The sequence below is a fragment of the Rattus norvegicus genome, chromosome 18 (assembly GCF_036323735.1).
Source record: "Rattus norvegicus strain BN/NHsdMcwi chromosome 18, GRCr8, whole genome shotgun sequence".
Lineage (NCBI taxonomy): Eukaryota > Metazoa > Chordata > Mammalia > Rodentia > Muridae > Rattus > Rattus norvegicus.
Window position 1 is genome coordinate 57,418,694 of NC_086036.1, and position 14,298 is coordinate 57,432,991.

Genomic DNA, 14,298 nt, shown 5'->3' on the forward strand with positions numbered 1-14,298 from the left:
CTTACAGTGTAGCTAAGGATGACCTCGTACTCCTGATCCTCCTGAATGCTGGGATTACAAGCAGGGATGACCGTGACTCAAGGCTTCCTGCATACTAGGCAAGGACTCTATTGACGGAGCTACATTAACCTATGTGCAGGGTTTTAAGCGTTCCTTATACTGTACTGATGACTATGGACCACAAAGGTGGTGCCTTTTCTGTTTTACTGCCCAGACTCACAAGCCTCTCTAGGCCTGGGGAGGGATTGCTGGTTCTGGCCAGAGAAGGCTGAGTTGGGCCCTGGGACCAGTTTTTGATTGACCTGTGTGTTCCCCTATCTGGAGTCTGTCCTGAAACTATGGTGACCATGAGTTGAACTTGAAGGCCTGAACTTTGAGCAAGCAGGCCTGAGGGCATTGGGAGTGTCTATGGATTGGAGCTGTTTAGGTCAGATCATTTGGGCAAAGAATGGCTCTGAAGAGTGCCCCTACCCCAACCTTCCCAAGATGCCTCAGCCCAGCACTGGACCTGCCCTGGGGTCTAAACCATGGTCTCCTTAGGGAACTGAAGAAGGGATGGTTAAGAGTATGTTTTGCATTGTCTTTGGTCCTCTGACATACAATGAATGCCTGAGCCATCTGACCAGTGAAACACACTATCGCGTGTTTTACTGATGCCATTAAACTTGGGGACTGGGGGATACACACCTTTGACATTTGGGTAAGACCTCTGCTCCAGAGATTATATTATTAGAACCTGTTATTCTAAGAAAATCAGTCTACTCTGTTGTCCCCATTACTGGATGGGTGTCCAAAACCTGATCAATCAGCACTTGGCCCTTCCCTGGCCATGAGTGTTGGTGCAGGGCTGGTCTACATGGTCTGTGTTAGGAATTTGGCTCAGTGGCTGTGGAAGAACCTCCCAGGGGTTTCGGGGTGCTGTTGAAAGCAGTCTTTGGTTGTGGGACAATCTGAGAATTGCCCTGTGCTCTGCAGGTGCCCTCAGGTCATTTTAACCCATTTTGTCTTTACTGTTCAGACGTTTGTTTTTCTACTTCAACCAAATTTGTCTTACTGGCGTGCCAGTCTGTAACACCTACCACATGAAGATCACTTGTGCCCTAAAGACCATCTCTTCTCTGCCACTGCTATCACCTTCTGGAGCACGAGCCTGTCCTCCGAGTGTGAGCCTGTCCTGCGCGGGAGGGGCTTCTGCTCCAGATTCAGACTTAGTCGAGACCTCAGACAAGTTATATGCTCACTTATGTGGGCTTTCGTCTTCCCTGCAGAAGGGAGCAGCCAGATGACTCTCAGGACTATCAGTTGGGCAAGCTTCTACGCTAGAATCCTCAGGTAGCAATGTTTCCTGTGTGCACCTAAGCATCTCCCCTAAAACCCAGCTTAACAAGTCTGAGTGGCCTGTGTATGTGTCTATATCTGCTTCTTCTGTGTGTCTGTGCGGGTAGGCGGCCCATACTGGGCTCCCTCTGTAGAAAGGCCCAGATCCAAAGGAACGGAGACAAGTTTCACTTCATCGTTAAAAGGCAAGTTTTGGGGGTGGGGTTGGTGCTGAGACTTGAACCAGGGGCGCCACACATGCCAAACATATGCCCTTGAGTGAACTATGCCTGCACTCAATATTAATTTTTATCTATTTATCTAATGGTTCAGGGAGCCAACGCCCTGGCCTTCCCAAATGCTAGGCCAGCACTTTCCTACTGATCTTCATAGATTAGAGAAGCAAAGCAATGATTCCCTCTTAAACTAGGGCTAGAGAAAGCACCAGATTAAGCTTCAAAGAATTCCATCCCATGCCTCCTTTTGCCCAGCTGGAGGAGGCTTTGGGGGTGAGGGAGGACCACTCCCTGAGGACTTGTCTCTTTTGCAAGACAGAGCCATCACATGACTCCTGTACCCTTGCATAAAGAGAATGGCCAGTACCTCCAGGGGATGTCAAAAGTGACTCTTCCTCCGAAGGCCCAGCTTATTTCCTTCCATTTTTAATAGCAGTAGCGGGTAAACGTTTCTCCCTCAGGTTGGATGAGGTTGGATCAGGTCGGAAGTGTGGAGATGGTCTCTAAGGAAGTTCTGAGCTAGAATCCGCTGCAAACAGCCCACCCTAGTGCTTACTTTCTGATCTTGCCTTTTGCTCTTAGTAGCTGGTTGTACACGCTTTTCTGCAAGGCTGTGCATTTTGGGAAGTTGGGAATGGAAGACAGAAACGAAATAAAACTGAGTTCTCTGCTCTATACCCCTTCTCAGTCATCTTGGCCTCTAGAGAGAAAATGAAGTCAGAAGTGGCTTGGAGGATGGATTTTTATTTCTTCTTGAAAAACAGTAACCAAACCAAACCCAAAAAAAAAAAAAAAAAATTCACCAACAAAAACAAAACCCAAACTCCAGAAAACAAAACCAAACCCCCCCCAAAAAAACAAAACAAAACCCAACCAACCAAAACAAAACAAAGCAAAAAACCCAAAAACCTACTGACTTGAATTTGCTTCCCTTTTCTTAATCTCTCCCTCAAAAAATGAAAATAGGCAGCCTCTAAGAGGATCCTTAGATAAGCAGACAGCAGATCACCTGGACCTGCTCAATATATAAGGGCAGAGAAAGCCGCGCAGCCCGTGAATGTGACCTAGTCAGTCCTGTGCTGCTGGAGTGGGCTTCATCTTCAGTGTGGGACAGAGTTCCTGGGCTCTCCTCGGAGCCCTCACAGTTCAGTCTTGACCTTATGGATTAAGTCCTTTTGGTCAATCTTGTCCAGGTCCTGGTACCAGCGGTTATAAGCCAACAAAGCCACGTTCTTAGCTGCTACAGCCGCCACCTCCACGGAGCTGGCCGCCCACTCCAAGGCATTGAGGTAGAAGAGTTGATCGTGGAGTGCGAACTTTGGGAGGGTGCGGCGGGAGCCGTAGAGGGGGTGGGCCTGCCACTCCGCTGTCTGGACGGAGTAATAGGAACGGAAGAGGGTCTTCAGCTCCGTCCGGAAGAGGGGCTTCGGGGACTGCACTCGCCACACTGCTGCCTCCTGGGGTTGCTTCCGCCGGAAGCTGGCTGAGATGTTGACAGGACAGATATTGTCCAGAGAGCAGAAGAAGCTCGGGAAGTCTGTGGTGAGTATGTTGGCGAAGGGGAAAAGCTTAGGGTCAGGGAAACCAAAGTAGGAAGAGTTGAGGTAGCCATGGACCAGGGAGACCACAGTGGGCTGGAAAGAGCCCTGAATGTCATCAATGGGTGGAGTAAAACCTTCAAAGGTGATGTTGCTGCTGCTGTTGTCCAGGTGCAGGGGTGTGGCAATGACCACGATGTCGTAGAAGTCAGAGCTGTTGCCCTTGTCAGTCTCGTACCCCACTTGGTACAGGGCTTTCCCTTCTAGCAGGAGAGAACACAAACGTTCATTTATACCCACCCACCTTCCCTTTGGGACCTAGCACTGGGGGTGCAATGAGAATCTGGTGTCAGGGGTGCAGTCTCCTTTCCATAGTGATGTAGCTGCTGGGCGAGCACTGACAGGGCTGTTAGAATGCCCAAGCCCTTCCTCTGGTTCTGCTGCTGACTGGCTGAGGAAAGGATGTCATTTGAATTCTCAGTGCTCAAAGGCATTGTAGCTACATGGTAGGAAGCTTCCTAGCTCTTTCTGTGAACCAAGACAGTGCCCTCTAGTGTTGGTAAGCCTCACACTGATTTTCTGAAAAATACTTCCTACAGGGACCATAACTCCTGCTCTGTTCACTTACCTGTGCTGTGCAGGGTCACAGAGGTCACTGTGGCATGGATCACAGTGGCCTTGGCGAGCTTCAGCAAACCAGAACAAACCAGCTTGTTGCCCCCTTCCACGGACCACAGGTTGCCCTGAGCCCCAGCTAGTGACATGGCTCCTGGGAGAGGGAGGACAGATGTTGGGCCTTCCTTCCAGGACAAGGCTCCTCCCAACCATGAGCATGGATAACATACATTAAATACGATGTGATTTTAAAATTAAAAACATGAAGGAAGAAGGAAAGAAAGAAAGGAAAGAATGAGGGCAATGGTAATAAGCCAGAGGGTTGTCATGGGACCCAGCTTGTTCTAAGGATATGGGCAGGAAGGAGAAGCAGGCTGAGAGTTACACACTCACCAGCAAAGGCGGGCATTGATGCTGACTGGCCATAGCTGGCCCGTAGGACAGCGGAGACGACATCATCAATGAAGCGCTGGGTGACGCCCACCTGAAGCAGGGACTCAGCCACGGAACGCTGGGTCATGTTGACAAAGGTGGCTTCCCCCAGTGAGTAGAGCAGCTCTTCTGTGCCCGAGAAGGCATAGCCGTGAGCCTGGTACTTGTAGATCCTACGAGAAGCAAGGCACTGGAGTCTTGTGCAGAAAAGCTTTTGGGTCGGCCACCCATCACGAGGCCCTCCTGCAGGCCCGCCACTCCATCCCTTTGGCCTGTTCTGTGGCTTATACTGGGTTTGTCTGAACCTTGTCACTGGTGACCAGGGACAGCGCAGAGGTAAAGACACAGAGTCCGGGGTCCCACAGGACCTGGCTTCCTAGTGTGGCTCTGCTGCGTGACGGTTACCTCACACTTCCTGCCCCAGGTGCCAATGTCTCTGAGTGGATTTTGTTTTCCCAGCTTTAATTCTGCTCTGGCTTCAAGGACCGAGCTGGGTGGATGGCAATAGGCTCATATCACTACTGCCCTCCCCTCTGGCTTGACCTGTCGGGGATCTCACTTGCTCAGAGCTCCTGTCTTATCCGCCGCCATTCACTTCGGGCCCCCAAACTAGCACAGAAGGGAACCACCTGCTGCTACAGTTCTGGACTAGCTTGCTTTTGAATGGCTGCCTTGCCTGGGCTTGGCTTTCGATTCGGCCACTAGAGAGCAGTATGGAGAGGGTGGATAGGAATGAGGGACCGGAGGAAGACAGGTAGAACTTGTTTCCACAACAGGGGACAGTCAGCACGGTAGAGTTACTTAAAATGACAAGAGAGAAAAGCATATGAAAGAAAAGAGAGGGCGGAGCACAACTGTGTCCATGAGGAACGTAATGCAGTCCCAGGACTTGGGAGGGTGAGACGGGAGGGTTGTGAAAAGGTCTTATGGGCACGCCATGGCTGTGGCACTCAGGAACTCACAGCAACTATAGTTGTCTGCATGGAGCCTGCAGAAGGTAGAGCCCTACAGGCCTTCAGTCACGGATGGGGAGGAGCTCACGGGGCCCCAGGCCACCCGAGGAAGCTAAAGACAAGTCAGGGCTGATGAAGAGAGACACTGAAGTCAGTGTCTTTACTAGAGAGACTCATACTCCAGGACAGCTCCACACCAATCGCTGTGTGAGCAGCCTGACTAAAGCCAGTGGATGTCAGAGTAAACACAAAAACAGGGCAGAAGACATGAAAGTGGGATAAGGACCTGGTGGGAGTGGAAGAGAGACCAGTAAGAGAAAGAAGGGGGAGGGGGAGGGAGAGGAGGATGGAGGGAAGAAGGAAGAAGAAGGAGGGAAGAGGGAAGAGGGAAGAGGAAGGAGGGAGGAGGAAGGAGGGAAGAGGGAAGAGGAAGGAGGGAGGAGGGAAGAGGGAAGAGGAAGGAGGGAGGAGGAAGGAGGGAGGAGGGAAGAGGGAAGAGGAAGGAGGGAGGAGGAAGGAGGGAGGAGGGAAGAGGAAGGAGGGAGGAGGAAGGAGGGAGGAGGGAAGAGGAAGGAGGGAGGAGGGAAGAAGGAGGGGGAAGAGGAAGGAGGGAAGAGGGAAGAGGAAGGAGGGAGGAGGGAAGAGGGAAGAGGAAGGAGGGAGGAGGGAAGAAGGAGGGAGGAGGGAAGAAGGAAGGAGGAGGGAAGAAGGAGGGAGGAGGGAAGAAGAAGGAGGGAGGAGGGAAGAGGGAAGAGGAAGGAGGGAGGAGGGAAGAAGGAAGGAGGAGGGAAGAAGGAGGAAGGAGGAGGGAAGAGGAAGGAGGGAGGAGGAAGGAAGAGGAGGGAGGAGGAAGGAGGAGCAAGAGGAAGGAAGGAGGAGGGAAGAGGAAGGAGGGAGGAGGGAAGAAGGAGGGAGGAGGGAAGAGGAAGGAGGGAGGAAGGAAGAGGGAAGAGGAAGGAGGGAGGAGGGAAGAAGGAGGGAGGAGGGAAGAAGGAGGAAGGAGGAGGGAAGAGGAAGGAGGGAGGAGGGAAGAGGGAAGAGGAAGGAGGAGGAGGGAGAAGGAGGGAAGAGGAGGGAGGAGGAGCAAGAGGAAGGAGGGAGGAGGTAAGAGGAAGGAGGAGGAGGGAGGAGGAAGGAGGGAAGAGGAGGGAGGAAGAAGGAGGAAGGAGGAGAGAGGAGGAAGGGGAAGTAGGGGGAGGGGAAATTGAAACCAGAATGCATTACATACATGTATAAAATTATCAAAGAATAAATTAATTTAAAATGAAAGAAAGAAGAGACATCGGAAGTGCAGGGACATCTGGAGAATATCAAGAAGTCATGTCACCTTGGATGGCCTAATCTAGAGTGGAGAAGGACAGAGAGGTAGAGAAGGGTGCTATGGAACCATAGTAGGGCATCTGACACTGAGGAGGGTCAGTGATGGGGCTGGAGGAGCAGCCTCTCCTCAGGGCTCCAGGAAGCAGGGGGTTTACAGAAGAGGCGTGGCTGCTTGGCGGTGAGTACAAAGCGGGTTCAGACCACCTGTCCTCTGTATCTAGAGGTAAGAGGAAGTGGCTGGCACTCAAGAGGAAGGAAAAGAGAATGTTCTAGAGCAGTGGTTCTCAACCTGTGGGTTGTGATCCCTTTGGGGGTTGAACAGTCCTTTCACAGGGTTCGCATACCAGATATCCCGCATATCAGATAATGACATTAGGATTCATAACAGTAGCAAAAATACAGTAGCAACAAAAATAATCTTATGGTTGGGGCTCACCACAACATCAGGAACTGTAAGAAAGAGGTGCATCATTAGGAAGGTTGAGAACCACTGTTCTAGAGAGGCTGCTGGCTGCCTCCCTCAGATGGCCTTACTTCTCAAGCTACCCTGCCTCCCTGTCCTCTTCCACCCGGGCGCCTCGCATAGGCACGCCGCACTTCAGCCTTTGTAAGTTACTGAGTTTGCAACTTGTGCTTCAGAACTTTGGTGGGAGGAAAGAATGGAGATTAGTATGACATGGCCAGGCCCTGTCCCACACACTCCACAGGCTGGGGCTTGCTCTGAGCCTACATTGAATTGGGCCAGGCCCTTGGATTTACCATCTCTCCCCTTTCATACTTTCCAACCAATCACTTCCTTCCTAAGAGCATTCCTAGTCTCCAAACAGGGTTCTGCGGCTCCACCCGACCTTACCTCATGAACTTCTCCATGACTTCCTCCACCCACATCTGCAGCCTCAGGAAGCTGATGCCGTAGTACCACCAGAGGCGGAAGAGGTTCAGCAGGTACCAGTCGGTTTCCTCCAGCACGAAATGTTCTCCTCCGAAGATGGCGCTCCTTCCCACCACCTCTCGCCTCTGTCTCAGCCCTGCGGGAGACCAACAGCCCCCTCAGCTCCCCTTCAAGGACCCCAGGAGGCCCAAGCAGTACCTTGCTTGAGCTTTGGCACTGGGGCCTTCCTGATGCAAATGGCCGGAACTGTCTATTTTGTTCCTATACACTCTTGCGTAGAAGCAGCATGCTAAAGAGTACACTGAGAACATTCACTCTTCCTAGCCAATATAGAAACGAAGATGAAAACAATGTACCAGTTTGTATTTCTCTCAACAGGGATCTGCTTAGCCAAGAGCGAGGGGAAGGCTACCATTCCAGAATGTCTAAAGGCTGTTGTGACAAGGCTGGCTTTGAGGTGGGGCCCTGACCTCACATGAGTTCCTTCTAGTTTCTCAGCTCTCCAAAGAACACTCCACTCATGAATATATATGTGTATAGCCATGATTTGGTCCCTTCTCCCCCGACCCCAACATAACATATACATTATCCTGCTCTGGAAAAACATCCTGCATCCTGGATAGTCTACTGCATTCTACTGCATGCTTACATGACATTGGGTTTGAGCCCCAGTACAGAGAGGGTGGGCCGAGAGGACATGTCAACCTTCTGGTATGGCAGACCCTGCTGTGGTTCCCATTCTGTGTATCCACAAGATCCTACAGGACCACTTCCGAGAGCTGGGACTTCTTGAGAGCAAACAGGGTGTAGATTTGGAGTTTAGATGATGCTGGCTTTGAGTTCCAGCTTTACTGCCTATATAGATTGTCATCTCAGCTGAGGTAAGTTAATGGTTTGAGCTCCAGTGTCTTTAGAGTGAGATCGGTCTCTCATCCTGAAGGCTGGTAGGGTTTGAGGTAATGTCCACATATCACCTAGTAGAGTACCAGGTATCTGGTGGGCAACAGGATGTGTGCAGTGATGTAATTGTGTACTGAAGAGGCAGTAGGCTGAAAGGGAAAGACTGGTGTGGGGGTCAAACCTGAGTTCTAATCCCGGCTCTGCAACTAACACTGTGTACCTCAGGCAAGTTCTTTCCCCTCTCTGGTCTCAGCTGCTCCATCTGTAAAATGAGGAGATTGGGCTAAAATGACTATCTGACCTTAAGGGTCTGCAGGAGTCTGGGCCCCCGGGAGCCTGAGGCACCGGGCACTGGAACCCCCATGATGGGCACTCACCCAGCAGCTTGACGAAGTCCTGCATATGGAGGCTCAGAGAGTGAAAGGAGGCAGCTCCGCTCTCGTAGTTCTGCTTGTTGACGGAGATGGTGGCCAGGCGGCCACCTACGGTCCCTTTTTCATAGACGACAATTTGCACTCGGGGTCCAAAGTGTTGCTGAAGGAAATGGGCCACAGCAGAGCCCCCAATCCCAGCTCCAATAACAGCTGTCGGCAAGTCCAAACAAGGCAGGGAAGGAGAGATGGCGAGAGAGAGAGAGAGAGAGAGAGAGAGAGAGAGAGAGAGAGAGAGAGAGACAGAGAGACAGAGAGAGAGAGACAGAGACAGGGAGGGAGGGAGGAAGGGGCTGGTTACTTTTACACTATCCTGTGCAAAGCAGAGGCTCCTGGCACTTGCACTTAGTAGGCTTATGAAATTTCAAAGAGGGTAATTTCAGTCTGAGTTTTTTTTTTTTTTTTTTTTCTTTTTTTCAGAGCTGGGGACCAAACCCAGGGCCTTGCGCTTGCTAGGCAAGCGCTCTACCACTGAGCTAAATCCCCAACCCCCAGTCTGAGTTTTAAGATGCTCTAAGCCCTACAATTAAAGGGCTGCCCTCACTTACTACCACCCTTATCAGACAAAGCAAGGCCCTAGCGGGAGAGAAGGAAAGAATCTCAAATTCCAGAATGTTCTGAAACATCAGATTGAGCCGTTCAGTAGTGGTGCACACCTTTAACCTCAGCACTGGGGGGTGGGGCTGGGGGGAGAGAGGCAGATGGATCTGAGTTCGAGGCCAGCCTGGTCTACAGAGTTCCAGTACAGACAGGGCTACACAAAGACATCCCTGTCTAAAACAGACAAACCAAACAATGAGAGTGATACAGACAGACAGAATGGGCCAACTAGATGACTCCACGTAAAGGCATCTGCTGCCAAGCCTGGTAACCCCGAGTTTGATCCTTAGGACCTATATAGTAGAAGGAGAGAGCTAACTTTTGTCCTCCGATCTTCACACAAATGCCGTGGTATGCATGTACCCGCTCTGCATATATCAATCAATTCATCAGTGTTTAAAAAAAAAATCAGATAATAAACTTAGAGTTTTATAAAATTCCCCATCTCCTCCATTTCGCTTATTTCAGGGTTAACTGGTGAAAAGTTACTGACCAAACAAACACTTCCATTGGTGGCTAGAAACCAGACCTTAACCCCTGAAAACCATTCCTTAGTCCAGGATCAGCACACTATAGCCCGCAGGCTAAAATCCAAGCATAGGCTTGTTCTAGAAGTTTTACAGGCATGGGTCTTCCTTCCTTCCCCGATTTATTTATTTATTTATTTATTTACTTACTTACTTATTTGTGACAAGGTCTCCCTAGGTAGATGAGGCTGGCCTCCAACTGATAGATATCTGCCTGCCCCTACCTCTCCAGTGCTGGGGCTAAAGGCGTGAGTCACCAAGACTGTCTGGTCTGGTCTGGTCTGGTCTGGTCTGGTCTGTTTTGAGATAGGGTCTCACCATGCTGCTTAGGCTAGCTTTGAACTCCTAGGCTCAAGTGAGTCTCCCTCTCAGCCTCTTGATGCCGTTGACTCTGCCAATGAAGCCCACACCCTTCCTTTTACCTAAGGTTGTGAGATGGCCTTCAAAGTCCCAAATATTTACTCTTTGGCTCTTTATAAACAAAGTGTGTCAACCTTTGGTCACAGACCAGCCTACCACCTGATGCTGGTGGGAACCACTGTCTAGACGGACAGAAGTCAACAAGGAGCCCTGAGGGAGGAGGGTGAATTCCTTAAGAAACCCTTGGGTTGGGCTATTGCCTTCCCTGCAATTCTGTCTGTCCTCTATCTGAAACACTGCTTCCCTCTCTCACTGATAGCCCAGTCAGTATTCCTGACCAGCCAGGCAAGAAGATTGACTCCCTTCAGCTCAGCTTGCCCTAACCTCCTTCTAGGGAGAGGCAGGGATCTCTCACACATATTCCTACAGCACACTCTGCCATTGCCACACCACATTCAAAAGGTTTGAGGACAGAGAGGGAGCAGGGTTATTCTGTGCCCAGACCCTGGCAGACAGCAAAGTCCACCGAAATATCTATTCCATGTTGAAATAACCAACTCCTTTTCCTCAGTCCTTAGGAGTGAGTCACACCTTTAATCTCAGCACTTGGGAGGCAGTGGCAGGTTGATGTCTGAACTCTGGGGCCAGTCTGGTCTACAGAGCAAGTTCCAGGACAGCCAAGGCTATGCAGAGAAACCCTGTCTCAAAAACCAAAACGTTACTTCCAGAAATACCCTTAGCTTTTTCTTAACCACTCTGCTCTCTTTCCTTCCTCTTGAGAGTCCCAAATTACACATTTCCCCCAAAGAAATGGTCTCCAAAGAAGGTCTGGGGGTGTTACTCAACTCCCACTCTCCAAGGCTCTAAGTAAGATGTCATGTCACTGTGAAGAGGTTTATGAAATACACCTAACGGTGGACATTGTTTTGTCTTATAAGATGTACCAAAGCTCAACGATGAACCAAAGAGGGTTCTGGTTCCCAGGAGCCTAAGCAGCCAATGGGCAGCCAATCACTGTAGAATGATTATTCTACAGTCAGCTAGAATAATCCATAACTAAGTAGGACCTCAGGCTTTCAGGGTATCCTGAGACAAACCTGCATGCCCGTGAGAGCAGAAAGGACAGTGTGGGCAGGCCATCAGGGGGACTCTAAAGGGTCCCAGGGCCACCTAGAAGCATTGAGATGAAACCCTGCTGGAGCCCGAGGACTATGCCCTCAAATAGGAAGCACCCTCTCTTTCCTCCTTTCTAGGTCCTGTCCAAAGCACCAAGGGGTTGAAGGCGTTCAGGTTGAATAGCTAAAGGGTAGCTTGTCATCAGTAGGGGAAGACTTGGGTGATGTGTATCTGGGGACAAGCTGGAAGGAGGCAGGATGCAAGTGTTGGAATCACCATTTGGTTCTGCTGGGAGGGGTCCCTGCCGCACATCTCTAGGAAAATGGGCACTGCACATCCCTGGTCCCTGCCTGCCTAACTCTTCAGTACCCTGCCAAGTCTGCTCCAAAGTCAGTCTCCATTAGGTCTTCTCTTAATACCCAACCCCCAAGATTCTCTCTCCCATGGACTCTCAGTCATGAATCGATTCTCCAGTATGCTTTTGGCAACTTTTTAACCCTTTGTAGCCTGTTGGAGTTTTCTTAGACAATTAAACTTTAGAATTTGTACTGGTTCAGGCACGTCTATGATGTCCCAAGGCACTCCCACCTGCCCTCCCACAGCTAGAAGCTCAGCATTTTCGGTTGTAGGAATTCATATACAAAGAGATTTGAGAATCTCTGAGTCATGCAGAGTGAAAACAAAAGAAAGAAAGAAAGTTGGGAACAAATGCGGAGCTAGTGACAATGACTACACAATGGGGTATTTAGTGAGGTGTCCCCAGGCCTGCAGTTTATTTTGAAATGCTCCAAAATGTAAGTGGTGTTAGTAGCAGGAGTGGGTGGTGGACACATGAACAAGATTGTAAAATGTTTTCAACTTTGCAGTATGCCTCAAGAACTTCGGAATGAAATGTTGGGGGAAAACCACAGAACTAATCATTTTAAAAAAGAAAAAAAAAAAAGGTCGTTAAGAGTTCTATATATTGGGCTGCGGAGATGGACAGTGCTTGCCTAGCTAGTCTGAGGAGAAAAAGTTCCCCACTCTGTCACTCAACAAATCCACCCCCAGCAACCTATTGTTCTGTCCTGTGGAAGGAACTGCCTTCTACAGACCGGAAGTTCTGGTTAAATGTTACTCTTCCAAAGCCTTTTTTAGTTTCTGCAGCACCTGCCAAGTGCTCTCCGGACACGGAACTTTCTCATTCTAAGGAAGGGCCTTTCGTCCTTCAGGAACCACAGCCATTGCCTCTGCTACATAAAAGGCCCTCAGCAGATCCCTGCGAACGCCACCGCCCGCCCTGCTCCTGTCTTGTCACCCGCGAGCTTCTCTAGAGCAAATGTGCAGTGACCATGTGCTTTGCAGACAGCAAGCTGTCAGTGGCTATTCCTGCCCAGGCCCCCTCCTTCCCAGGAGACCCTCTCCTCGTGCTCAAGCCACCCTCCCCATGGTCTCCTCCCCTATGCACTCTTCTTCCGCGCCCAGCAGCCCCTAGCCTCTCCTACACCCAGTTCATCTCCGGAGCAGCCCTCCCCTAACCCCGGTCACCTGCGAACCCTCTTCCCGCCCGTCCTCAGTGAGCACCCCACCGCATCCTTCCCGCACCGATTTTCCCCGGCGGTGCGTCTCCGCCTGCAGCGGCGGCGGTGAGAAGTGTGGCCAGCACGGCGAGCAGCGGGGCAGCGCGGGCCATGGCGGGTGGTGACCAGGCAGCACGCTGCGGATCAGCCTCTAGCGGTTGGCGCTCGACTGTGCGCCCCGCCCTGGCGCCCCACTGGCGATCCGGCCTAGCAGCCTGGCTGGTCTCAGTCTTTCATTGGTCGAGCAACCGTCCTTCTGCAGTACGAAGTCCTCATTAGCTACATCTGTCTCAGGGAGAGCTCAGCCATTGGCAGCGACCCTGTCCCTCCTCCTTGGATGCGGGTTCTTCATTGGTTGGCTCATTCTGCTCAGGCGCAGGTGTGCCACTTCTTTGGATCTCAACATCAGGACCAGGGCCCAGCTGCTGGAAGATGCACAGAAGGGAGTCCAACCAGTTACTAGCTCTGTAGTGTCCCTTTTCTGTGTCTGTTTCCAGGGGACAGAATAATCTGCGCTCTTTCTAGGTTGTGGTGATCACGTGAGATAACAGAGGGGGAAGTCCTTTGGGGGCTTGTCTTTCCAGTGCTGTAAATTGCTGACCAGGCTGGCGACCTGCAGGACTAGACACGCTAGCGTGTGCTTAAACAAGCGGGTCTGCGTTATATCCTGAATTTTTGGTGTTTGTTTTCTTCCAGTTTCTACATTTTACACCTGCCTTCTACCGTCTCTCCCCTCCTTTATTTTTAACTATTTAATTTAGATAGAGGTAGCTTTGGCTGTCTTGGACCTCACTGTGTAGTGGAGGATGATCTCGATCTCCTGATCCTCCCGCCTTCACCTCTCAAATGCTGGGATTATGGAATCTTTGGAGACAGGGTCTCACTTGGTAACCTAGAACGGCTATTCTCCCTCAGCCTCTCAGTTGCTGGGAGGACAGGCCTGAGCCACCATACTTGTTTTAAAATTTATGTGCTCGAGTGTTTGCCTGTGCAGCACCTGTAGCCTGCTCTCCTCTAAAATCAGAAGAGGATGTAGGATCCCACGAAGCCAGAGTTACTCAACATGGATGTGAACCATCATGTTCATGCTGGGAAATGGACCTGGGTGCCAAATGCACAAGAGCAACAAAAGCTCTTAACCACTGAACCATCTCTTCAGCCCTTGTTCCTTATTTTAAATAAGTATTTATTTATCATTGAGTCAGGTTCTCTTATGTGCTGACCACTTAGGGTTTTTTTTGTTTGTTTGTTTTAGTCATATTGACTCTAAAATTTGTTTTTTTCTTTACTTTGTAAAACTGGGGTCTTGTGTTCATTGAATCTAAAGATGAATCTTTAGTTCAATTTTTATTCTTTACATACATTATGTCCTGACTTCTACTTCCACTTCTCCCAGCCCCTTCTCCATCCCTCTCCCCTAGATCCACTCCTCCTCCATTTCGCTTAAACAAAACAAAACAAAAAACAACCACCAAACAAAAAACCAAGCAGGTCTTTCACGG

At 50.3% G+C, this 14,298-nt stretch overlaps 1 protein-coding gene across 4 annotated transcripts; it reads right to left on the reverse strand.

Moving 5' to 3' along the window:
* Nucleotides 1–2,277: 2,277 nt before the first annotated feature.
* Pcyox1l (prenylcysteine oxidase 1 like) lies at nucleotides 2,278–12,939 on the reverse strand. Of its 4 annotated transcripts, none has more exons than XM_039096826.2 (7): nucleotides 12,765–12,905; nucleotides 8,581–8,787; nucleotides 8,424–8,465; nucleotides 7,265–7,439; nucleotides 4,100–4,311; nucleotides 3,720–3,860; nucleotides 2,278–3,354 (listed from the first exon to the last, which is right to left on the reverse strand). In XM_039096826.2, exons 4-7 carry the CDS (start codon nucleotides 7,297–7,299, stop codon nucleotides 2,693–2,695), a joined length of 1,050 nt encoding a protein of 349 aa, XP_038952754.1. In that variant the 5' UTR covers nucleotides 7,300–7,439; nucleotides 8,424–8,465; nucleotides 8,581–8,787; nucleotides 12,765–12,905; the 3' UTR covers nucleotides 2,278–2,692. The 4 variants fall into 4 exon arrangements, with proteins under 4 accessions (XP_038952754.1, XP_038952753.1, XP_006254868.1 ...); XM_039096825.2 differs by having other exon boundaries at nucleotides 8,385–8,465; XM_006254806.5 differs by lacking the exon at nucleotides 8,424–8,465.
* Between the last annotated feature and the right edge of the window lie 1,359 nt (nucleotides 12,940–14,298).